This window comes from Camponotus vicinus, unplaced genomic scaffold (genome assembly GCF_025532165.1).
Source record: "Camponotus vicinus isolate PSW18456_S1 unplaced genomic scaffold, iyCamVici1.0 SCAF_13, whole genome shotgun sequence".
NCBI classification, from domain to species: domain Eukaryota; kingdom Metazoa; phylum Arthropoda; class Insecta; order Hymenoptera; family Formicidae; genus Camponotus; species Camponotus vicinus.
The window spans coordinates 6592785-6616516 of NW_028141949.1; the positions used below are offsets into that span (position 1 = coordinate 6592785).

The 23732-nt window shown below is 36.6% G+C and overlaps 4 protein-coding genes across 12 annotated transcripts in view; 1 reads left to right on the plus strand and 3 right to left on the minus strand.

The window, feature by feature from the left end:
- The window catches only part of LOC145963921 (uncharacterized), a 45015-nt gene extending 37502 nt beyond the window's left edge, over window positions 1-7513 (minus strand). Inside the window, exons 1-2 of one of the 2 annotated variants that reach the window (XM_083086275.1) lie at window positions 7246-7513; window positions 5969-6632 (exon numbers count right to left, since the gene is read on the minus strand). The gene's annotated coding sequence lies outside the window, so the exon portion shown is untranslated. Of the gene's footprint in view, window positions 1-5968 lie in introns of both variants that reach the window. The other variant, XM_083086274.1, reaches the window with a different exon arrangement.
- A 5161-nt stretch (window positions 7514-12674) lies between these two features.
- Window positions 12675-23701, minus strand: Arl6 (ADP ribosylation factor-like 6). Of its 7 annotated transcripts, none has more exons than XR_014436514.1 (4): window positions 23346-23701; window positions 20469-20648; window positions 19915-20198; window positions 12675-12915 (listed from the first exon to the last, which is right to left on the minus strand). XR_014436514.1 is itself a non-coding variant. In XM_083087529.1 (3 exons), exons 1-3 carry the CDS (start codon window positions 23521-23523, stop codon window positions 19987-19989), a joined length of 477 nt encoding a protein of 158 aa, XP_082943655.1. In that variant the 5' UTR covers window positions 23524-23701; the 3' UTR covers window positions 18510-19986. The 7 variants fall into 7 exon arrangements, 2 of the variants coding, with proteins under 2 accessions (XP_082943655.1, XP_082943654.1); XR_014436510.1 differs by having other exon boundaries at window positions 19144-20198; XR_014436511.1 differs by lacking the exon at window positions 12675-12915 and adding an exon at window positions 18511-19761 and having other exon boundaries at window positions 19878-20198.
- On the minus strand, window positions 14773-18156 carry Phm (Peptidylglycine-alpha-hydroxylating monooxygenase). Its single transcript, XM_083087527.1, has 3 exons — window positions 17890-18156; window positions 17357-17572; window positions 14773-17281 (listed from the first exon to the last, which is right to left on the minus strand). Exons 1-3 carry the CDS (start codon window positions 18004-18006, stop codon window positions 16613-16615), a joined length of 1002 nt encoding a protein of 333 aa, XP_082943653.1. The 5' UTR covers window positions 18007-18156; the 3' UTR covers window positions 14773-16612.
- LOC145964577 (uncharacterized) lies at window positions 19757-23103 on the plus strand. 2 transcript variants are annotated; one of them, XM_083087523.1, is made up of 6 exons: window positions 19757-20328; window positions 20421-20680; window positions 21078-21294; window positions 21365-21849; window positions 21933-22271; window positions 22352-23103. In XM_083087523.1, the coding sequence occupies exons 3-6, from the start codon at window positions 21225-21227 to the stop codon at window positions 23078-23080; spliced, it is 1623 nt and encodes a 540-aa protein (XP_082943649.1). In that variant the 5' UTR covers window positions 19757-20328; window positions 20421-20680; window positions 21078-21224; the 3' UTR covers window positions 23081-23103. The 2 variants fall into 2 exon arrangements, with proteins under 2 accessions (XP_082943649.1, XP_082943647.1); XM_083087521.1 differs by having other exon boundaries at window positions 19757-20294.
- Window positions 23702-23732: the final 31 nt, after the last annotated feature.

Consider the following 23732-nt stretch of genomic DNA (forward strand, 5'->3'; position numbering starts at 1 on the left):
GTTTCGGGACACCCTGTATATCCGATAATAATTCCGAAAACTCCCATCGCGAAGAAGCTTCTCTGCCATTTTCATATCGAGTCTCGGGGAGATCCCTGATAACATCGCGAGATATTCCAATTCCGCTCGTATTACCCTTCACGGGATTCGCCGTTCGCTCGTCACGAGGATGATGACGACACCGCGAATCCATATCGAGGATCTCGACACCCGCGAGTTATCACCAGCCGGAAAATGATAATAAATGCGAGGACAGGTCGCGCGTAAAGAGACACGAGAACAACGACGGACCAAGCATTCTCTCCCTCCTTCTCTTGCACAGTCACCTTGTTAGATTTATGAATATCGCCGGATGTAAAAGGATCGTGTCCGCTTCCTGGTTGTAAAGGGAGATACATGTATCTTATGGGACACCGTACATCAAATCGAGAACGGCTTTTGATCGCATACGTATATACGCGGAATATTCCTATATAATATTCGTATATCACATGTGTGTTGATAAAGATACATTACACGCACTCGAGTAGCGACGAATTTGAATACACTTCGATAACTTTTGATACATTTGAGAGAGATGCAGCTTGGAATCGGGAAATATCGATAATATATGTATTATTTTTTTAAATACAAGATATAATAATTATACGATTTTATAGCATTTTTTAAAAAGTCAGCTTTGAATATATCTCGGAAAGAATCAAAATAAGAGCGAGTAACACAGAGATAATTTCAGAAATTGCGCGACATGGAATATAATTAGAATATAAATTTAAAAAATCACGTTTATATGACGTAAACGCGTGAATATAAAATGATATGGCTCGCGAAAATGTAAACATTAAATTTACTTGTGCTCCGACAAGTGCTTCTGAGTCCCAGTCTATCGTAGCGTAATAATAACGAAAAATTCATTGCACATAGCTTATCAAAGCTTAATTAAACTCGTGATTGCAGAAATGTTGCATTGTCAATAATAATGTTGTGCTTTCGGCTGTTTTTTACGCTCGCGTTACGCGAGCTACGCTTTATCATCCTTTATCGCGCATGGATTTTAATTAAAATTCACAAGTTGGCCTCTCTCTGAGGTCTCTTGAGCGAGCAATACATTTCAAATTCGCCAGACAGCCGACTAATAAAACGCGCAATATGCATCGGATGATCAATCCTGCTCTTTGAAGGAAAGTGACGAAAGTTGAGGAGCAATTTCGCGGTCGAATAAACGATATCGCGCTCGTATGAAATTTTCGAGAACGCTTATGAAATATTTCACGACACAACGGCATTAGATTGCCTTGCCTTCTCATTTAACCAACAGATAGAAAAGTTTGATGAAGCGAATATGCCAATATATATCATATATCGTCACGAAACTGCGCGAATATTTAATTAATCCCATTTGCAGTTATAAAAATTTCAAGTTATAATCTCGTTAAAAATTCGAACCTTTCTATCTTTCTGTTTGGCAAATTTACTAGAGAAGCCTCGAAATATATTCTTTCTGTTCATTCTTCGATATAAAAGATTTAAAGAAATTTGGTAAATTCGAAAATAATTTTTTCCACAATAGACATTTATTAATATTAATCTTTAATAAATCACTACTAAGAAAATCTAATTTTCCAATCAATAATATCTCTTCCTCTATTCTTGACTTTGCTCTTTTATTAGCCGAATACATCAATGTCGGTTTTACGAGGAATAGCGTGGATTGTTAACGTGCCGCATATCCGGATATCCGCATAAACGTCAGCCGGTCGCATCGTAAAAGCTTGAAAATCCTCGCCGGGAGAGAACTCTTTTGATATTCCGCGTGATCGACTGCATATCCTCCGCATAACGGCCAACGGATTCCTGGGGAACGGTGGGTCGAATCCCGATGCCTTCGCGAGGCCATCCGGGCGAGACCGAAGTTTGGTGCTCCTCCTGAATGCCGATGAAACAGATGCAATTTCGGATTCGCGCGAGAAGCCAGGCAGATTGGATACAAGGATGGCGGGTGCCTGCAGCTCCGGCTCCGGATGTCGAAAAATGGTAACCCGCGACCTAGTTACGTCGTCGTGTTGCGCACGACGACGATCCGTGAAAGGGTCCCACCACCCTCGAATTTTAGCAAACTGTAGAGTTTGGTAACACGATCGTTTTCGTGGCGAGATACATCTAACACGAGGAACAAGCGCGAGAAAGATGCCGCGCGCACAAAATACGCTTTTGTAGCGGATCCGAGATATACGTCGACAAGATTGGGCGAGTACTTATGGCGAAAACTTGGCCCACGCAAAGTTTCCGACATTACCGCAGCGCTGGTTAGTCGATCTTGAACGTAAACTACTGGTAGAATATTCCCTTAAGGCAGAATTCTTCGAATAATTCGACAAGTACAGACAATATGCAACAATATGCAATGTTTAGCTCCTTGAAAAGATTTATTATATATTTAAAAAAAATTTAAGATATTACTTTAACCTCGTTCTTCCAATATTTCAATGTTTTTTTATTTGTTTATTTCAGAGATTGAATTAAATATTTCGCAATTTTTTCTATTCTTTTATATTTTTGATGTAACCTCTTCTTTCTCTTGGTTTAATCTAAAGAACAATGCTGAAAAAGAGCCAAAATTTGCCTGTAAGGGGATTGTATGAAATCGGTATATCTTTATGTTTTTGAACCTGCTGAACTCGAAAATAAAGCTTAAAATTGTCCAAACACCGGGGAAAATTGTGAAAATGCAATTTTTTTTTACAGAAAAGCCACGTTTTGCAGCAAATGTTTTTTAATGAACAAGTGGCAATTGTAAACGAAAAATGTCTTATTTTATTAATGTTTTTGAGAAAAAAGAGAGAGGAAGGAAGGGAGAGAGAGGAAGGTTGTGATTACTCATTTTAATTTAATTAAAAAAAACTAATACTGATACTGACTGTGATTTGTGATTTATATCGTAAGACGTAAGTCAATGTCTGAGCGCTCCTCGCACATTTTCAAGAATACGTAAACATTTTGTACTAAAAAAATCTCTTTTATCTTTTTTGTATATTATAAATAAATAAATAAATAAATAAAAAATAAAAAAAATAAAAAAAAAATAAAAAAACAATATACCAGATTAGAGATTAAAAATAAAAAAAGAGCTATTGCATTAGAAGATTGATTACGTTCAAATAACACATTCTGTATACTATTTAAAAAAAAAAGACTATTTTTGTTTACAATTGCCATTTGTTCATTAAAAAACATTTGCTGCAAAACGCGGCTTTTCTGTAAAAATATAATTGCATTTTCACAATTTTCCCCGGTGTTTGGACAATTTTAAGCTTCATTTTCGAGTTCAGCAGGTTCAAAAACATAAAGATATACCGATTTCATACAATCCCCTTACAGGCAAATTTTGGCTCTTTTTCAGCATTGTTCTTTCGATTTGTCTTTACAATTACTGAATATTACACTCAAAAACGCACGTTTATATTTAATTCCTTTACGTCGAGTTGATAATTTAATTCTTCATGTTTTGCATATATAATTCCGAATATGTTAAAGTTTCTCTCTATCGCAAATTTTAATTAATGTTAAGAAACGCGCTACACTTTCGTCAAGTTTCGCGCTACCCTAACGAGAGTTGTACCGCAGTTTCAAGAACAAATTGCACCGTGAACACAATTATGCGCCGTATACATGTATACGAACGAGTGGTAGTGAGAAACTTGTTGTCGACGCGAATGCATTCACGGCCGTGATTAATGCCAATCAAGCGGCGATTTCGCGTTCTGAATTCGGGATCGCCGGTTAACGCCAGAAATCAATAGACCCGCAAACCGAACCGATTAAGGATGCACGAGCGAGAATGGCACCGCAAATCTAGAAACGCAACGCGGCTAATGTTTCGGTCTGAATACAGGATAACTAGGATTCCGCAGTTGGTTATATATCGTTTTGCATTCCCGAATTCCATGTCGTCTTATACTGACCGAATCGTCGCGATCGATGAAAAATTTTCCTCCGGAGACGAAACAAAATGGCCCAAATCGCCCTATCGATTAGATTCTTTACGGGATACGTTGATACGGAATATATATCGTTTGCGTAGAAATTTTGATTTAAAATATGACGTCTTTTAATAGAAACGCGCAGGGATATCGGTTTTTAAAGCCCATCTCTGAGCTAAAATTATTCGTTAAAATCCAACTTTGAACGGAAACTTCTCTTTCAAGGCTCGACTCTTTTCCACATAATTCATATTACAATATCCGACCCTCTATAAAAAGGACCGTGCTCCAAATAATATTATAATGCAGCCGTTGGTTAAATATTTCCTGCGGCGAGGGAAATGACGGGCAAAATGACGGGATTAATATAAAACCGCGCGATAATACTGACTCAGCAGCGATCTCAATTTTCCCGAAGCTTTCCCGGCGACGAGGGAAATAACGTTTCATCCGGAAGATTTTCTGGAAAATCGACAGAGTCACGGAAAAGCCGTCCTATCACGCGTGCAGCGAATTGAACGATCTTCAAGCTCATTAAGAGCAACGTCGCGTAAACATTCACATACACGCACACACACATGGATCCTTGATGAACGTCGCGTGTGGCAATACTTGCTTGATAAATCTCTGCTTAATAAGACCGACACTTGGACACCTCGAAGAGCCCACTGCCAAAGTTTCACCTCTCACGACGACGAACGAATCGATTTCGTCGGCGAGCGGTCTGCGAATAGCGCAAAATCCGAATTAAGAAATGGATCGAACATCCTCCTCTGAGGACAACAAAGGACGTAATAAAGCGTTATTTGCGGGACGACGCGCTCCTGCGAAGGAAACGTATGAAAGGTGGCGAATACGAAAGGTCGTGACCTATATGCTAAGTGGGAGTAAGGGTTCCTTTGAATCTCGCTCGCGCGAAACCTGTTAGTCGAACGTACTTGTGCCTTATTAAAACGGATAGCGTCTTTAATTTTGCGACGAGAGGCGTCGTAACGTCTCGTATATATTTTAACGTTATTCTTCTTTCGATACGGGATGTCCTATATATTCGATAATTGTGGCTTTCCGGTATATAATTTTTTTTCTTAATCGATACGATTAAAATTTTCGCTTTTGGAGTAATTAATGACTGGAAGTGAAAGGTTCCTGGCAAATTAAAATTAAGATTTGTGTATGTAATCCTCTAGATAATATTTTCAGCTGCAATTTCACCGAAAGATACGCCGGGAATAAACGTCGGATTCTCTTTAGCGTTAAGCTTCATACTTCATGCTCGAGAGAACACGGTCGTGCACTTAAATTAGAAGCGTAGTCTCGACAAAGCTACAGAATAGTAAGCGCAGGGGTTTCCTTAATTTTCCCCTATCATCCCTTATCTGCACACAGAGAACATCATGCAAGTTTATAACGAGCCCCGACTGCGCTTCGTTACCTGCTTTGGTCGCCTTGTATTATACTTGTGACGCAATCTACTTCAGCTTTTTTTCTTTAATTTCAAAGAAAAATCTAAGGGACTTGATTACAAGTTATATTACAGGTATATTAATACCTAGCCGCATGTTGGATAAAGCGCCTTTCACGACAAAAATTCATGCCAAAGAAAAATCTCAATATTGAGGAAATACAAAATCCCAGAATAAAAATCTAGTATATTCGATTACTTTTTTTCTACGTGAATCGTGTTCTGTACAATAGGTTTGCCAAAAGATATTGTTTTGTTCGCGAAAATAGGTAATGAAAAAAATTAAATTTAAAAAAGTTACGGGATACATGGACCAGAAAATTAGTTTATGCAAGTGCTGATTGTAACATGGGAGTATCAGATCCAATTATCGGCAACTGCGCGAGGCTAAAAAGTAATTATTGAACCGTTCTCGCGGGACCCAAAAATCGCGCGAAATAAAACATTAGGAAATATTTTGATTCCAGAAATATTTTTATTTGCTCAACAATCGCGGGTGTAATAATGCAATAACGTAGGTACTCACCGCGATTATCCTGAATCACGCTCGTTCCCGGACACCTCGGCTTCTCGAGGGTAGTCCCTCGGCTCTCGGTATCTCGCTCTCGGCTTAGCTCAGATCTTCTTGTCCTAGGGCACTCACAGCAGCTTCCTCTCGCACATCGTCGTCCTTTTCCTTCACCCTTTTAGCCCTCTCGTCTCCCGCGATTCTCTTCCCAAGAGGAATCTGGATCAGGATTGTTTTTCACGCGATTCCCTGGCGGACGCGACTGGCGCTCTCGTAGAGATCGAGGAATCCCAAGATCGAGGAGTCGATCCCGCGACGCGGATCGCGATGAGAGTGAGAGGGAGAGCGAGAAGGTACCTCGAAAGCTCCGCTTCAGACGGAGCGCAGTAGAGAACTGAGCAAAGTGCCGGCCGGTCGAGCAGCCAGGCGGGCTTTTCCGAGAGCGGCTTAACCAATCGCGACCTCTCTCTCGCCCCCACGTATCTCTCTCGCGCGCACTTTCTCTCTCTCTCTCTCTCTATCTCTCTCTCTCTTTCTCTTCCTTTCACACGTTTGCTCGGTCGTTCTCTCCTTTTCCGTCGCGAAGCGACGCGGTAGACTCGCTGCTCGTCGGTCCCACGACGCGAGGCACCCGCCACCGCAACCCCCGACAGGTGCATCATCCCCCTCTCTGGATCGAGATCTGCAACCGTGGAGTGAAAATTCACGAATAAAACTCGATAAAATTCCAATTTTCCCGATAAGCCGGAAAATCGATTATTCCGCGATGAGAGTGTTCTCGCCGCGAACTGTACAATCGGTAATTAACCTTCGTAAACAATTAGCTAATGAAATATATTGCTATTATATTTAAAAATTTCGAGATCATTGTTTCGTCCTCTTTGCGACGTCTCTGTAAATTCGATCGGAATGCAATTTCTTAACTTCCGCGACCGCACGATTGGAAGCTGTCTAACAATAAGCCCGAAATCCAGTCGGAAGCGCGCAATATCGCCATCGAAAGTTCGATCGTGGTCTCGCCGTAAAATCGCAAGGAGGATCTCCAGGATTCGTTCTCCGGCGAAGTAGGTTAACCAATCGCGAATTTTCTGCTCGTTCGACGCGCCCTTCTTTTTATTCCTCGTTCGACTACCCCATCTGGGGTAGTGGTCGTGGTGCTTGTTGGAACGAAGCGAACGGTTCGTCGCGCTTTCTGCTTGACGCGGGGACCTCCGCACCGGAAATTAAACGTGGAAACAGGCGACGGCGACGGAAGCCCAATTGGCGCGCGAGATAATATTTTCGGTTATATCTACGGAAGTTCCGCCGCGCGCAGCTGACTCCACTTCAAGGGAAAGATCCGGCTGAACGAGAAGTAGCACTTTTCGGACGAAAACCTTTGGTGGGCGCGTTTCACATCGAGCGATTCCCGCAGTCGCGCCTTTCTAAAAGAAATGTAAATCCTTTTAACACACAGCCAACGGTTTAGAGTCTGTTTACCTGTGAAATTCAGGCGCGCCGGAACTAGGAACGTGGGAATACCCCGGGGGGGACACGCGTATCGTGCATCGCGAATCGGTCGAGGCTGCGAGATTCGCTCTTCCGTTCGTCGCCGATAAACGCGCGATTGTAATTTTCGAGGACGAGGCGCGAGACGCATTCGCTCGCTCTCAGCTGATCGTAAAGTAATTTCGCAAAAGATCACCCCGCGGATTTCTCGTCGCGGTGCGTTTTATCTCGCCGCTTTATCGACAAGGGAGCTGCGGCTTCCGTCGCCCTCGGCTCAAATTGGCTTTTCCTATTCGCGATCGCGATTAGGGATTCGCTCGGCGTTAACTACGTTTCGCGGTAGCGAAAATCGATGAGTCCCCATGAGAGAGAGAGAGAGAGAGGAAGAGAAAGAGAGGGAGGGAGAGAACAGGGGAAATTAAATTATAGGGAGAAGCGGCCTCTCTCTCCAACGATGAAGCCGCTACTTCAGCGTCCGAAGAATTACCTGTAAATATATCTCGTGCATCTCTCCCTCACGCATCGCGGTGTCTCGCTCTATTTTTGCACGGTATATTATGGCTTCGTGTCGAAACTTATTTTCGAAGCACGCGAAAATCAATTAGGTGATTCTAAAAAAGAGAGAGAGAGAGGTACCAAAGAGATTTTTAAATCGAAGCTAACAAATAAGCCGTAGATAGTACAGGTTCGATTAAGCGCGTAATAAATTTCAACGAGGCCGACTAGGAGCACTATATTAGAGATATAGATTTTATAACAGCATCTCAAATAAAACTCGCTATATGTTCGATCATTTATTTCAGAGAATTTTCTTAAATAATTATTTATGTTTCTTCATCTAACACTTAGTTTGTGGAAAGCTATAGCTTCGTCGAAACGACTAACGCGTTTCGCGCGGGAAATCTTGGCGGGAGAAAATCGGCGGAGGAGGGACATCTTTCAATTACATCGGGAATCTCGCCAGGGCTCGGCCGCGAGACTTCGGGGATTCGCCCACCTCGGAAACGTGTCCGGGATTCGCGTCGTCCGTCGTAGCGAGAGATCGAGCGGGGGAGGGCGAGGGGGAAAAAAGAAAAGAAAATAAAAGAGGACGAAAACAAAGCTTGGGCGCGCGTCTACGTGCGAACCGGCGTCGAACGAGACGTGATCGAGGCCTCACTTTCGAAGCCGGTGCCCGCAGCCTGCTGGCTTGGTCGGTCGCTTTCCTAACGACCGGCCCGCGTGTGCTTTTACCGGCACGTTGGCTTTTACGATGCTCTCGCGACGTGCCATTTTCATTGGCCGGACTATCCGCGATCGCACGTGCCACACCTTAAAAGGACGAAATCGAGATTGAAAAAAAATCAGGAATCGAGCGAAAATATTTCTCTCGAACCTACCTATGTTTGCTTAGCAATAAGATCGTAAGAGGGACTTACGATAGTTTGGAATTACGGGGAGAATAGGAGGGCGAAAACGGCGTTAATATATAATCCGAGTTGCGACCTCATGTTTATTTCACATTCGTATTTCTCTCTACATCCATTTTCAGGTAGATACGGCCGGGAATATCGGAGAAGTTTGCGCGCACCAGGTCGAAGTACATAATTCGCACGCGGCTCGAAAACGTCAAACATCATTCCGCGTCGGGAGTTGCGGAGCGGTATGATATCACAGGACTTTCATGCAAGAACGGTAATTGTTGCGAACTCGATATCTTGTTTGCCTAGAAGTTCGATAACCAAGCAACGTTAGCATCTCCGCAACAAGCAGCCGGCTTACACCAACTATTAATTTGTTCCGTATGAAAGTCAGGACTGCTAAGGCAACTGGTACGAACATATATTTATAAGCAACTGTGGCGTATCGTGCGCCTGCTTCTTTTTACATCGGGTAAAGTTATAACGTGCAATCTCTACTCGATTAAAATTATTGGTAAATGTAACTTTTATCGCGTGGATTAAATAAGTCGAAAGATTTGCTGCGACTTTTTTCATAATTTTATGTATACGATACAGACGTAATTAAACGCGATAACACCAATAAATGTTTATTAATATTTCCGATATTAATGTTTGCGTAGAGAATATATTACACGTATGGTAATTAATAAATGTTTATTAATATTCTTCGCGTTATTAATGTCCAGACACACGATGAGAACAGAGCACGTCGATTTCGCGAGAGCCCGTAACGCGAAGCTGGAAATGCACGGAGTGATTAAGAATAGGAAACATGAACTAGAGACATATAGATGATGATTAATGATACATCAGCGTATTTCGCGTTCGCGCTACACGTCTGTCCGCTTTCTAAGTCATCGTCGTGAATATTGATCGCGGAGCATTGTCCGTAGGAAGAATAACAGAGAAATTTGTACGGTATTCGAATATATCGATGATTGAAAATGGATACGTGACTCATACAAGGCATACCGATGCACGTATAAATTTTACTTTCGTGCGCGACGCGAAGGAAACGAAATTATGAGCGAAACCGCCGACGAGAATCAAGTTTATGGGCCTCTATCCATTAGATATATTCAACTAATGGCAGTTAGATAAATTGCCATTTATCCAGAGTTCTGGCAAGTTTCTCGCGAGCGAGATGTACGCGCTTCCCTGGATTTATTTATCTATTTAATTTACCACTGCTCTTAAAAAAGTGACGTCTTATAGCGCCGATATTCTATTAAGATAGCAGCATTTTATGTACGTTTATCCGGTTAGCAGAATACCGGTTTATCGATGTGAAGTGCGTGCATAATTGATGAGAGATTTATTATATAGCAAAATGTAAGAAGTCTCGCATAAAAGAGATAGATAGATAAATAGAGAGAAAGACGATTGAGAAGACTGAGCGAAATATATATTTCGTTCGCCCCTAATCTTGCTAGAAAGATGAAACATTCGCCCCGTTTTCCTTATTCCTTTTATGCACAATATTTCGCTTTTGATCCATCCATATCAGAGAGAAAGCACATATCGAGAATTCAGCCTGTAAAATGATCGTAGCAAAAGTAATCTCCTCGTGTTCTCGACGCGTGACACTGATCGACTAATGGAGCAGAAGTGATCGAACATTCGATCTATATTCGGTCGGGCCTGAACTTCGCTTTCGAGCACACGGTCCTGCTTGACACGCGAGTCACGTGTCGCCAAGTCTCACAAAGTCTCATCGATTTATTTTGCCACGAGTAATTCGTATTCTTCGCAACAGCCTCCTCTCTACTCCCGTTAAATCGAAATACTGATGCTGCTCACCGCACGACGCGAATCGATCTTTAACCCTCTGCACGGTCAACCCTCGTACATAACTCTCCTGTCACGTCATACAAACTTTCACTATATATCGTTAGATGAAACTGGTGCAAGGGAAAGTCGAGGCAATGGTACAATATATCTCTTTTTTTGTCTTTAACAAGATTCTGTTTGACAAAGGTGTAAGGAAAAAACTCTCTCCTCCAAGACACATCGCAAAATTGAGAAAATGGTCTTATGTGAGCAGACTTGGACGAATCAAGCTGCTTCTATTTCGAATTGGAATTCTAAAAATGTTGAATGTTGGCTTTTTTTGCTACATACATAATTTTATTTAAAAATGAAGGTTTATTTTTAACTTGATGTTTAAAAAAAATAAAAAAAATGTACTCTCTTTAAACTTTTCGTTTGAAATGTGTAACTAGATTTAAAGAGAATTGAAATTCAATCGTTAAAATTAACTCGAAATTTAATTAAATTCACAGAATATCGTTAGATGAAACTGGTGCAAGGGAAAGTCGAGGCAATGGTATATATATATATATATATCTTTTTTGTCTTCAACAAGATTCTGTTTGACAAAGGTGTAAGGAAAAAACTCTCTCCTCCAAGACACATCGCAAAATTGAGAAAATGGTCTTATGTGAGCAGACTTGGACGAATCAAGCTGCTTCTACTTCGAGTTGGAATTCTAAAAATGTTGAATGTTGGCTTTTTTTGCTACGCACATAATTTTATTTAAAAATGAAGGTTTATTTTTAACTTGATGTTTAAAAAAAAATAGAAAAAAATGTACTCTCTTCAAACTTTTCGTTTGAAATGTGTAACTAGATTTAAAGAGAATTGAAATTCAATCATTAAAATTAACTCGAAATTTAATGAAATTCACAGAATATCGTTAGGTGAAACTGGTGCAAGGGAAAGTCAAGACAATGGTATATATCTCTTTTTTTGTCTTTAACATGATTCTGTTTGACAAAGGTGTAAGGAAAAAACTCTCTTCTCCAAGACATATCGCAAAATTGAGAAAATGATCTTATGTGAGCAGACTTGGACGAATCAAGCTGCTTCTACTTCGAATTGAAATTCTAAAAATGTTGAATGTTGGCTTTTTTTGCTACAGATAATTTTATTTAAAAATAAAGGTTTATTTTTAACTTGATATTTAAAAAAAAATAGAAAAAATGTAGTCTCTTCAAACTTTTCGTTTGAAATGTGTAACTAGATTCAAATGAGAATTGAAATTCAATCGTTAAAATTAACTCGAAATTTAATGTTCATAGAATATTGTTTTAGCTCTGAAACGCTCTCAGATATCTCTGGAATTAGCGCGATTAAAATAGATACGGAATTCTACGATGGGTATATTCATTCATCGCGCACAAAGAACGACTATCGAATCGCGCCAGACATATCGTCCGTATATTGACGTGAACTCTCGTCAGAAGGAGACACGTGCAAGAGGGCGATGATAATGAGCAAAACCGGTTCTCGATTTTACAAGTGAGCGATTCGATCGCGTCACTCGTACGAAAATCTAAAACACTTCCCCGCGTGTCAAATGTTTCCTGCGCGTATACAAAGTAGGTCGTAACCGGAAGAAACGAAAGTACGAAAGCGATTTTCGCATTAATTATAATTGCCCGATTATCGTCGTGCGAGGTCTACAGATATAATATCTGCGCGTGAAACTACCGCAAAAAAAATGCGCTCGATCTAGATAATTTTAAAATAAAGAATACAGAACAACGTTAGGAAAAAATAGCGTTCGTAGAGAAATAATGTGGAACACATACTGTATATCCGGATGTTGTGAAGAGAATAAGCAAAATTGTTGTTTTAAAAAACGTATCATCTCTGAAATCATCTGTTCAATCTCGAATGCAATCTTTCTCTTTATGAACAAGTGAAAATAAGAGTTTGATCGAAAATTAATGATTAGTATTAGATTTATAAACTCGTTGCAGCGTCACACATGATGACTTAACTTAATTGTGAAACAGACGATTTCGAGCTGACATAACTGTAAATTATCATACTTGGGACAGACATCGTGCGAAGAGCGAGAGAGAGAGAGAAGACTTTATTAACTCTTTCGGGTTTCATCAATGGCTCTTAAAAACGTCGACCACACCTCCGTTAGATTCTTTAACTCGTCGGCTGCACTTTCTCCGGTCATTTGTTTTTCAAAAACGTACCTCGCCAGTCATCGACACACTTTTAGCAACTCCAGACATTCTGCAACAATAAAAACGATAAAGTTATATCCATAAAAGCAACGCGAAATGTCTGCAAATTTATATTTAGAATTTAAATCAAAAATAGACTTATAATTCATTTATAATTCATATCAGATAGACAAAAATAGGTGATCTTCTCTTTGCATAAATTTTTATCATTATCAAAAATTGATTCAAAAGTTTATTTAATAAAATTTGTTGAGATTTGCATGTATATAATATATAATGAAATAAATATAATATAAAATATAAAAAATAAAATATAAAAATGTTACTAATAGACTTATACATATAATGCCCACAGAAATTCTTAATTAATTAAATTAAATTTTTAATTAATTTAGAATCAATATTCTTTTTGCCGAAAATTTAATTGTCCTATTGGTTTTTATAATCCTTAATTTTCAATCAATGAATATCCATAATTAATCTGTCCATGATTAATTTGATTTTCTATTAAAACATAATCTATAGAATAAAATTTTATTGTTTATTTTCATTTTTGATAAGATATTTATGAAAAAAGAAGCTTCTGTTCTGCAAATTTATTATAACTCAAAAATTACTAATATTTTATTATTTTCCTAAAGAAAAAGGTTGATTCGAAAATATGAAAGTACGGCTGCAAGTTTTTTCCAATTATTATTTTAATTATATGTATTATATAATAAAAAAGATTGTGTATATTACTAACAAATCTCGATGTGTATAAAATAGCAAGAAGCACTATTTAAGATAATCGATTAATCAATTCTTATAACTCCACTGGGCCAATTAATTTCGCTGTCGTCTAAACACATTAACTATCGCTTATAAATAGCTCGATTTCTCGCAGTCCAATATTCTCAGCCAGACTTCACGAATGTAATTTGTGATCAGCAAATACGACCAGTGTAACGGTTGATTAAAGGTCAACTAATTCATCGTCTCAATCTGTCTGCATTAATAGACGTTAGACGTAACACGACCCAGCACCATTCGATCGAATTCATTGCATTGATTCGCCAGCTTTTCATTAATCGATCGATAACGGGATGCCTCAGAAAAAAAATATACGAGAAACTAACGAGATGAACGTTGTATAGGAAACACGCACGATAAATCCGACATAAAGCCGTGCGAAACGTGCTTTATCGCGGTGCTAAAGACCTCGACGGGATTACCTTTCTCCTGATGCACCCTTTAAGTTTAATGGAACCGCGCGAATTACGTTGTAGCGAACGTCCGTACTTAATTTAAGTCGCCAGAGTCCATAACTCGTTTTCACGATCCTATTTAGAGCCACCATCAACGCCGAGTCTGCACGCCCATTAATCTGATGTCTTCCTTTGCTACGATACACAATCCGTGTCAACAACAAAATGATAAAGTCCGCGATTAATATTATAAATTACTTTCAGCAATAAGGAAAACAATTATGCATCGTGTAACACGTAGGATTAATTTCAAACAGCAAACGTCTATGATATATAAAAATAGATTATTAAGTGAACAGAACGCGACAACCGAATGCATGTTGTGTGATGAATACAATAAACGCTGCAATATAATTTATTATATCTGAAATGTGCAAACAAAAGGTCGCCAATTTCATGTGCGACCAAGAGAACGTTATTATATAACGCAATATGGACTATACGTGATGTGATATCGTTTTTACATTCGGTCACTAGAGCAATGTATTGTAGGTGCTACACAAATGTACACACGAGTATATTTCAATTACGAGATGCATCGCGAAAAGAGAGAGAGAGAGAGAGAGAGAGAGAGAGGAGAGAGAGAGAGAGAATCAATGTACTTCTCTGAAATTGTCCTCTGGAAATGTATTTGTTGCGCATCGCAAATAGCGTGAAACGAAATCACGAGACAGATTTTTTTTTTTGCACAAGTTTATTGAGTTCATAAATCCTATAATTCGATTTTTTTAGCGACGATAGTGGCGCTTATATATGTTCGAAAATAAATATCCATCCATTGTCCCGCGAAAAACATGCTGAGACGGGGAAAAAGATCTATATTTCTTCATTTAACAATTTAAATATAATCTCGAGGAGTTTCAGGTGAACATTCCTGAGCGATTGTATACATATATACAGTATTTGGAGAAGATATTGAAGACAAATTTCGTTACATTTTTTTGGAAATAGTATTCTTACCAATTTTACATTAATATTTTACTTCGGGAAAAACATTCTATCTAAAATAATTCTCTTCAAATTACTAATTAAATTATTATCTAATAGTTATAAATAAAGTTAGAGATTAATTAAAGTTTCGCACGATTAATACGATAGCACTATTTTGATCTTAGTAGAGAATATAACTTTTACATGTATAAAATAAAATTAATTAATTAATGTATCTATACATTTTTTAGCATATTTTCTTTTTGCTAAAAAAACTAATTCATTAATTAATAATTAATAATAGTTTTAATTATTATTAATTAATGAACGATTGCACCTGTTTATAATCATTCCAAAAATCTATTTGGAATGTATATGCTACAAAAGATAAATTATATAAAATACAATATTTTTTTGCTAGTAATATTGCGGAATTATTTAAATTATATTACGCATATAATTGTCAAATGTTTCAATTTCTGATTGTAGGCTCAATAAATTGGCTATTAAAATAGAAAAAGATACATATATATATTTTCTTTTATTTTAATAGCCAATTCATTGAGAGTATAGCACTATATATATTATGTTCAATTCTTTTCCACAAATTACATTTAATCGTAAAACATAATTAAAAATATTAACTGAAACACTAGGCCTAAGATTAATTTATCTTTTTATATCACATCTGCATAGTGCTTTGAGACCCACACACATATATAACTTCAATATAAAATAATATTTAAGATTAAATTTTTGTAATTTCAAAACAGTACATTGTAAAGCATAATATTAATGATTAAATAGCCAATTTAGACTACTGATCAATGTAGACTAGTTTTTGTCACAAAAAATTATACATATTATATATCAACAACCGATCGGCAACTTGCAGTAAATTGCAATAGCAATTCAAACAGATGGTCATATGTCACATTTATAACAATTGACAAGAAGAGGTATTTCATTATTATAAATTAGTATTGAATCTTTTAAGGATTACGCGTACATAAAATAAGTACAATATATACCCTGATTACAATATTCTCATCTATAATCACTTGAAAAGTCAAAATTATTTCTGAATAATTTGTGCACATAATTATATTTTATTTCAAAATTAATAATTCAATTAATAAATTATTTCATAAAAGTATTTTTATCTCCAGATTAAAAAGAGAATATTGCTTCTATTTTATCTTAAAAAACAAATCACACCTTATTAAAATTTTATATATCCTTGTAACAACTTCAAAAATTATATAAATAATTTTAAATTTAATAAGACGTGGTAACAATAAATTAAATTCATGTAAATTTCATAAAAAATCTAGCAATATAAATGTGATTATATATAACCAAAAATCAGTTGTAAATCATATTAGGACGGCTTGATCTGCAAACATAGATTCCTATTGAATTTAAATGCATTTAAAAATACAGTCTGTGGAAATATTAGGAAATATTTTTCCTAATTTTACATGCTAAAATAAAAAATTGAGAGATTTATTATTATATCAAAATAATATAGTTAATTAAATTAAATTAAATTAAATAATATTAGGAGTATTACAATGTAGATGCCTCTTTGTCAGGAATATTTATGAACTCTTGGTTCCAATAATACATAGGTGGTCCTTGAGAGAAGCAATATTTTCGTTTTAAGGGAGTATCATTCTCAACATAATACATAATGTACATGTTACACATTTCATCTTCATTTGTTAAACCTATATAGGTGGGTCTATCGCGTATATTTTCCATTGTACAACGCGCCGTCAGTCTATCACCATAGGTAATTGGAACTTTGTTAGTAACAGGATAAAACATTTGAGGAGTCAATGGATCTCTCTTACCGAGTTCGATCCATTCGTTATTCGGTTTTACTATATAACCAGACACTACCTTTCCAAGTGAATGAGTATGCGTTCTATATGCAAATGGATAAATAGTCTTATTTTCTGTTATAGGACAAGAAGTTTCCATATGTACTACTTCTCTAGGTGGTATAACGCCACCTGTTCCTAACAAAATGACTCCAGCCAATTTGTTCATTGGATGTGTTGTATAATGTAAAATTACACCTGAGTTATCTGTTCTGCCATCCTTGAAGTGATCGATGTGTGCATAATGCACCTGCAGGACAATATACTGTATAGAAGAGTCACCGCCTATTTTAAAGCCTACTCCATCTGGTAGATCTAATGCAGGAGCATCCCTTGCCCATGCATAGATAATCTATTAAAATAAAAGATTTATTTATATTTTAAATATATCCAGGGGATTTGCAAGATATATAATTTTAATTTTTACCTGAGTCCCTTCGCTACAAGGAGATGCTGTATCTTGATTATTTGAACTAATCATCATTTCTCCGCAATTCCAAACTGGTTTTGCACTACCTGGCTTGGCGCAACCATAGATAAGTATGTGATGAGCTGTTTCCATTGTTGCATTTGGCTCAAAACCAGTGATATAATAATTTTTTGTAAAATCTATCCGAACTGGAGTACACAGATACAATTCAGGCTATCAAAAAAAATAATAAAATAGGATATATTGGATATTTCGGATAATTTATATCCATAAAAAAAAATTTATGCACTAGCTATTCAAAAAATTCAGAAACTAGAACGCATTTATCATAAATTGATTTTTTATCACTATATTATACAATTAATATATAATTGTCATAGAAAAGAAATTGAAGACGATACAAAATATATATATTAGCGAAAAGATTTTCAAATTGCTCATATATTATTTTTCATCGAAAACATATGTCATCAAAGATTATCTGGACATTCTTGTTTTCTCTATAAAAAATAGAAAATTACAGTACTTACCGTATTAGGTCTCACGTTTGGCATAAGCAGCGAATATTTCTTGACATTATAACAACAGGTGAACTTGAAGAAAACGGCAAACGTGAAACAATACGTTAACAAGCGTTTTCGCAACATTTTCAAACACCAGAATCTATGCTCTTCTTATCGACACTATGATAGGGAATCCACCTGTTAAACGCTACAGGTCGGTCGATACGACGCCTAACCACATATGTATAGACGTCTGTGCGTCTAACCTACGCGTGACGTAAATAGCAAAAGGTCATAAAAGGTTAGGGGTCCTCAAGTGAAGGATAAGAGGCTGCAGGATGCGGATTGGTCGTCCGCCATTAATGAAATACTTCCGCTTTTTTGAGTAGATTTTAGTAAAGATAACGTATAATATATGTCAAATTATGTACATGCTTTTTAAGATTATAATTAAGAGGATCCTAAAGTGACTTTTTTATCGATAAAATGGGAATATTAATTGCATTTAAATATCTTTTTATGGACTACATAGATCGATAAATATCTTTTTCCATGATTAAAATACTTATAATAACGAACAGTACCAGCTATAATTCCATAAAAAATACATACAAACATAAAATAAAATTTGAAATGATATTGTGAAAATTGTTGGAGAACATTGTTTCGTAAAAATGATAAAATAATTATTTATAAATAAATTTGACATTTTACGTAAAATTAATTTCAAAAAATTTATTGCATGTCACTTATGTGTTAACACTTTTTTTTGACAGCTTTCTCCCGTCTCAAAATTACGCAAGATACATCTGTGTATCTGTTTCTCTCTCGTTTGTTTTATAAAAATTATTGCCTTAATTTTCCACTTGAGAATCCCTAATAAAAAGTATACTTTCAGAGGCGCGAAATTTCAATGATAACCGGTGGCGACATCTTACGAGAGCGTCTGATTTCGAATCGGTTATTTCAGTTGCCTCTTTTTTTTGAATTTTTGTGTATTTTATTTTATGATTCTATATATTTTCTTATCGCTATATATATAATAAACGCGTGTACAGCTAAATAAATATGCGTAGCTTTAGAATAGCAAAGAATGAAAATCAATTCAAATGAAACATCCATTAAAATTGAATAGTTTATTTTGATTACGACAAAATCTCTCTCTGCAGAGCGTTAATTATACGGAACCATGATAAAGTATTGCGATTGGATTGAAAAATTGTTGCAATCGCATTCAGATTACGATGTAATAATTTTTTACATATATATTTATGTACTTACATATTCAGCTACCTACTTTTGGACGGAATTGAATTGAGCTTGCAGCGATGCTTCGCAATTAAACGTCGCCATAAAATCGCGATCCGATCGAGAATCGAAAATCGAACACGCGAAATTCTTGACTCGATACTTTTTTACACTTTCCGACATGAAACAGACACTTTCTTTTCGTAATTTATACCGAAAGTTTGCGTTATTACACCAGATCTCGCATCGTTGACTTGTCCGTTATCCGCAAGATACTGAACGAATTTCACTCGACATCACGAAAGTGTCCTTGACGCTTGAAGATAGCTACTTTCCGAGTCGAACGTATCGCGTCTAGAAATTCGTGCATCGTGACTGTTGATTCAACACGTGTCCCATCTAGATATCCATGCGTCATGACTGTATTATTTATCAATTATGAATATGAATAGTATGAATTATTTATCAATTATAAATATAATTGATAAACCGAGCTTGTTAAAAATGACCGAAACCCATCCGTATACTTTATGTCTACGATTGGTTTACCATTTTGCGTTCAACTAGTGCTATGAAAGTTTTCAAATATTTTTCGCGCCAAATCAAACGCGGTCCAAGTGTGACGAGATTCGTGACGCTGAGGTCCATATTCTGAATCCTCTTTTATCGATAAAAGTGCCTCTAAAAGTGGCTTACAGCCAATCAGAAGGCTTATAAGCCACTTTTAAAGGCACTTTTATCAATAAAAGAGGATTCAGAATATGGACCTGAATATAAACGATATAAACATATAAATGACGTTACAGGCATTGATGCCGTCCGACAGATTTCGTGAAAAGGACAGATCGAATCAGTCGCGGACGATGTCGATACGTCTTATCTCTTGTTGATGTATATATCGCGAATTTGATCCGTCAACCACTCGATCGCCGGCTGCAGACCTTCGCTGGTTATCGCGTTTGTTGCTCGTATATGCCAGGGTTTATTCTGTATTCGGTCGAGACCCAGTCCAGCGACCAGCTTCACGGTAGTCAAGGAGTCGGGTAAATCCATCTTATTCGCCAAGAAAAGGATGGGTATCTTGCGGCCTGAAATGTGTGCCTCTGCATCAGTTTCGCGCAGTCATTTAAATTGCTCGGTGCATCGAGTTTCAAACAATTCAAGGATTGTTACGGAAACATAGCGTGTGTCTTTTCTCTTTCACTTCTTGTTATTTTGGTATAATTATATTTTATAAATATTTTTTATAATTGATATATATTTTCTTGTATTTTTAAGTAAATTTATTATATCACTATTTTTTATTATAGCGACTCCTGATGCTAATTTGATCAGTCAGCCATACAAGGAAGATATACCTGCCACATCAGGATGTTGCAAGAGCATGTCCAATTCTTCCTTCACGACAACTAGTCGGAGTTTATCGCTACTGTCAATTATAAAGATGATCCCGTGGCAATCTTTATAATAATGCTCCCACAATGATCTATGACGGTCGTGACCCGACATGTCAAATGCAGTAAAATTGACATTCTTGACTGAAACAACGACTTTGGCTTATTATATCGAAGTACGAACAAATCAATAATAACATATATATTATTTATCATTGTATACACAGAGAAAGTTCGTGAAAACATTTTTATACAAGTAATTCCTGTCTCATGAGTAATAGAAAAGTTTCTGAATTCTTTTTCTTTTCAAAGAAATTCATTTTTCACGACATTCAATACAATCTCTCTTAAACGCAATTTTAATCTTATTACAATCTCATTATTTATTTGCCTAATGTGATTCGTTTTTAGAAAAAAAAATAAAATAAAATAAATAATCGCATAAATAATATAAAAAAGCTAGAAATGCTTTCCAGTAGGAGATGAAAATGTTTGAAAACCATAATATTGAAGGTGCATTCAGTACTGTACTCCTTCCTCAAATGGCCATTCGTGATTGGTGCATATTTTTAGATTCCGATGAACATGGAATGATGCACCAATAGCTGTTCTTGAATCGCTCAATGAGTGGTTGACAGGTTGAGCGCATCCAGCTGTTTTTTTGGCGCGCGAGTTTACTTAAAATCGTTCAACTTTGTTATTATTGCAAATGATATAGGAATGAAACGAAAAATGCAAGCGCATAGCTCTTCCACCAACAATAACGCGAATATCGAACCGGCTAATAAAGGTGCACGAATTGTTCCTTAAATATTCTAACCCTACTCAGACGAAGGAATAACCGATTTGATGATTTTTAGACTCGATGACTGCGGAAAAGGAGAAACTGCTCCAAGAAATAGAGGATCTGAAATGTATAATTGAACAATGCGAACGGGAACTGGACACGGTACGTTTCGAAAATGTAGAGGAACATGTATCCGAATTGCAAAGTTGGGAGACTCCATCGCATCCCAGGGAAATATCAAATGTCGAAATTGATCTGCAAAATGACCTGTACAATTTCGCCGGTCTTCATTGCGTCAAATTTCGGAAGGACGAAGTTGTATTCAACTTTACGTCGACGAGCGAGGGACAGAAGAAAGACATTTACGCCGTACAGATTTTCATTAAGGATGGAAAAGCCCACCTGGGAAAATGGATAATGCCAATGTCGATCGATATGGATGACATGCTGACCAAAATACCCCTCGACAGATTGGAAAATTTAACTCCTTTTATAAAGAGCTGTAAACACGATATTGACTGTTACATCGTTCGGCAAGAACAGTTCCTGTCATTAAAAGTATATTTATGCATTATGAGGATGAGCAGTATATAAATTATACAAATTATATGAAATACGCTAATAAATAATGTCTGTTTTAGAAACAAATTTCGCATATGAAGCATTGTACTCTGCAGTCTGATATGGGATATACGAATATTGTTTTAGAATTGTATAGTGTACATGACAGAGAAAGTGATAGGTATATGAACTTAATAATATACTTACTCTATCATTCGAATAAAGCAAGACCACATAAAATTAACATTGATACAATGGAAAAAAATAAGTTAAATGATGACCTAAAACAACGATTGAAAGTATGCTTGAATGAATTCAAGATATCAGACTTGCCAACAGCATTTGATAAGATTTTAACAGAAGATTCTTCATTTACATGGATGCGAACGAGCGACAGTGACAGTCCATTAGAATTGAATGTACAGTATTTAAATAAATATAAAATTAAATAAAAATTTTATCATTAAAATACATTTTATCATAATCTTTTTTTTTTCAGGATACTAGCAGCTGTGAAAGCCTTTTAGTAGAATTGCAATTGGTTCGAAAGAAGTCGCTGAGAAAAAGCAAGAGAAGACATCAACTGCGGAAGAAATGGAATGAAAGAAAAAAACAAAAGATTATTTCAACAAATATTGAATCATCAAATAATGAGGAAGATAATCAAACAAAAGAGGCACATACTGAAAGTTCTCTGCAAATTTCGATAAGAGAGAAGGAAACAGAGCCAGTTCCATCTACTTCAAAACAACAAACGAAAATTTATGGAAACCTTACAGAAGAAACACCATTACATAAACCTAAAATCAAATTCAAACAGACCAAATTGAATTTCCAAACCAACCAGACTGCAAATTCTGCCAGTTCTATCAATGAAAATCTTTCATTTGCATCAAAACCGCATGATAAACTTGAAAACCCTAAAAAGAAGCTAAAGATAATTCCACTAGGTACTAGTACTCCATTACATCGCAGTCGCAGAAGAAGAATATCCTCATCGTCTAGTTCAGAAATTGACAATATCACAGATATCGAAGCATCAACGCAACCTGCTGATAAATTTAATGACTTTGAAAATAGTCGTCTAACAAATAAGAAAATTAAAAGAAGGAAGACGCCAAAATTAGTACGTACTACTAAATCGATTGGATCGTTATCACAATTACAAGCTGTGGAGACAAATCAACGCTATACGAGAAATATGAAAAGTAAAAATGTGAAAAAATAAATATAAAATTATGAGATAACAAAGCATATATCTTGTGGTAACAAGTATATTTTTGTGCATTCTTTAAGATATTTATATAATTTTCATTATTTATGTTACAGTTAGAATTTTCGTAACTGCATTATTCTTTTTTATTCGATCCTTATTGCAAAAAAAATAGAACGTTATGTGTACTTGAATTAATGCTGGTGCAATAATAAATAGCATTGAAAGCAGTATAATTTGACATCTCGAGCACTTGATCGCTCCTCGCTATTTAACTTACATGCAAATTTCTCGACATTAAACCCGACAGTGGGCACTATGTCTATGCAACGGTCATCCTCGCGTTTGAAATTATTTATGACCGTCGACTTACCACTATTATTAAGGCCCACTACTAAAACGTTTACTTCTTTTTTCCTAAGACCTAGGAGATTCGCTAAGCGATCGAACAATCCCATTTTCTCTCGGCGACACGAGTCCGTTGCCACGTTTATCGGATATCAATAATCATCCCCTGGTCATGTTAGTTGCCTAACCAGCCGCGGTTAGAGTGGGGTAAAAGCATCCCTTTTACACCCACACTAGAATCGAAGAGAATTTGCATCGAGGTATTTATGCTTGAGAGTCACGGGCATAACCTACATCACGGACGCCATTTGTGACGTGT

Excerpts from the sequence above, each read along its gene's own strand:
- Phm (XM_083087527.1), bottom strand. The coding sequence starts at position 18,006 with ATGTTGCGAAAACGCTTGTTAACGTATTGTTTCACGTTTGCCGTTTTC. Across the intron at positions 17,573-17,889 it reads CAAACGTGAGACCTAATACG|CCTGAATTGTATCTGTGTAC; the intron begins GTAAGTACTGTA and ends TTTTTTTGATAG. Across the intron at positions 17,282-17,356 it reads CTTGTAGCGAAGGGACTCAG|ATTATCTATGCATGGGCAAG; the intron begins GTAAAAATTAAA and ends TTATTTTAATAG.
- LOC145964577 (XM_083087523.1), top strand. The coding sequence starts at position 21,225 with ATGAAACGAAAAATGCAAGCGCATAGCTCTTCCACCAACAATAACGCG. Across the intron at positions 21,295-21,364 it reads TATCGAACCGGCTAATAAAG|ACTCGATGACTGCGGAAAAG; the intron begins GTGCACGAATTG and ends GATGATTTTTAG. Across the intron at positions 21,850-21,932 it reads AACAGTTCCTGTCATTAAAA|AAACAAATTTCGCATATGAA; the intron begins GTATATTTATGC and ends TGTCTGTTTTAG.
- Arl6 (XM_083087528.1), bottom strand. The coding sequence starts at position 23,523 with ATGGGATTGTTCGATCGCTTAGCGAATCTCCTAGGTCTTAGGAAAAAA. Across the intron at positions 20,649-23,345 it reads TAATGTCGAGAAATTTGCAT|TCAAGAATGTCAATTTTACT; the intron begins GTAAGTTAAATA and ends TCGTTGTTTCAG. Across the intron at positions 20,199-20,468 it reads GCAACATCCTGATGTGGCAG|GCCGCAAGATACCCATCCTT; the intron begins GTATATCTTCCT and ends CACACATTTCAG.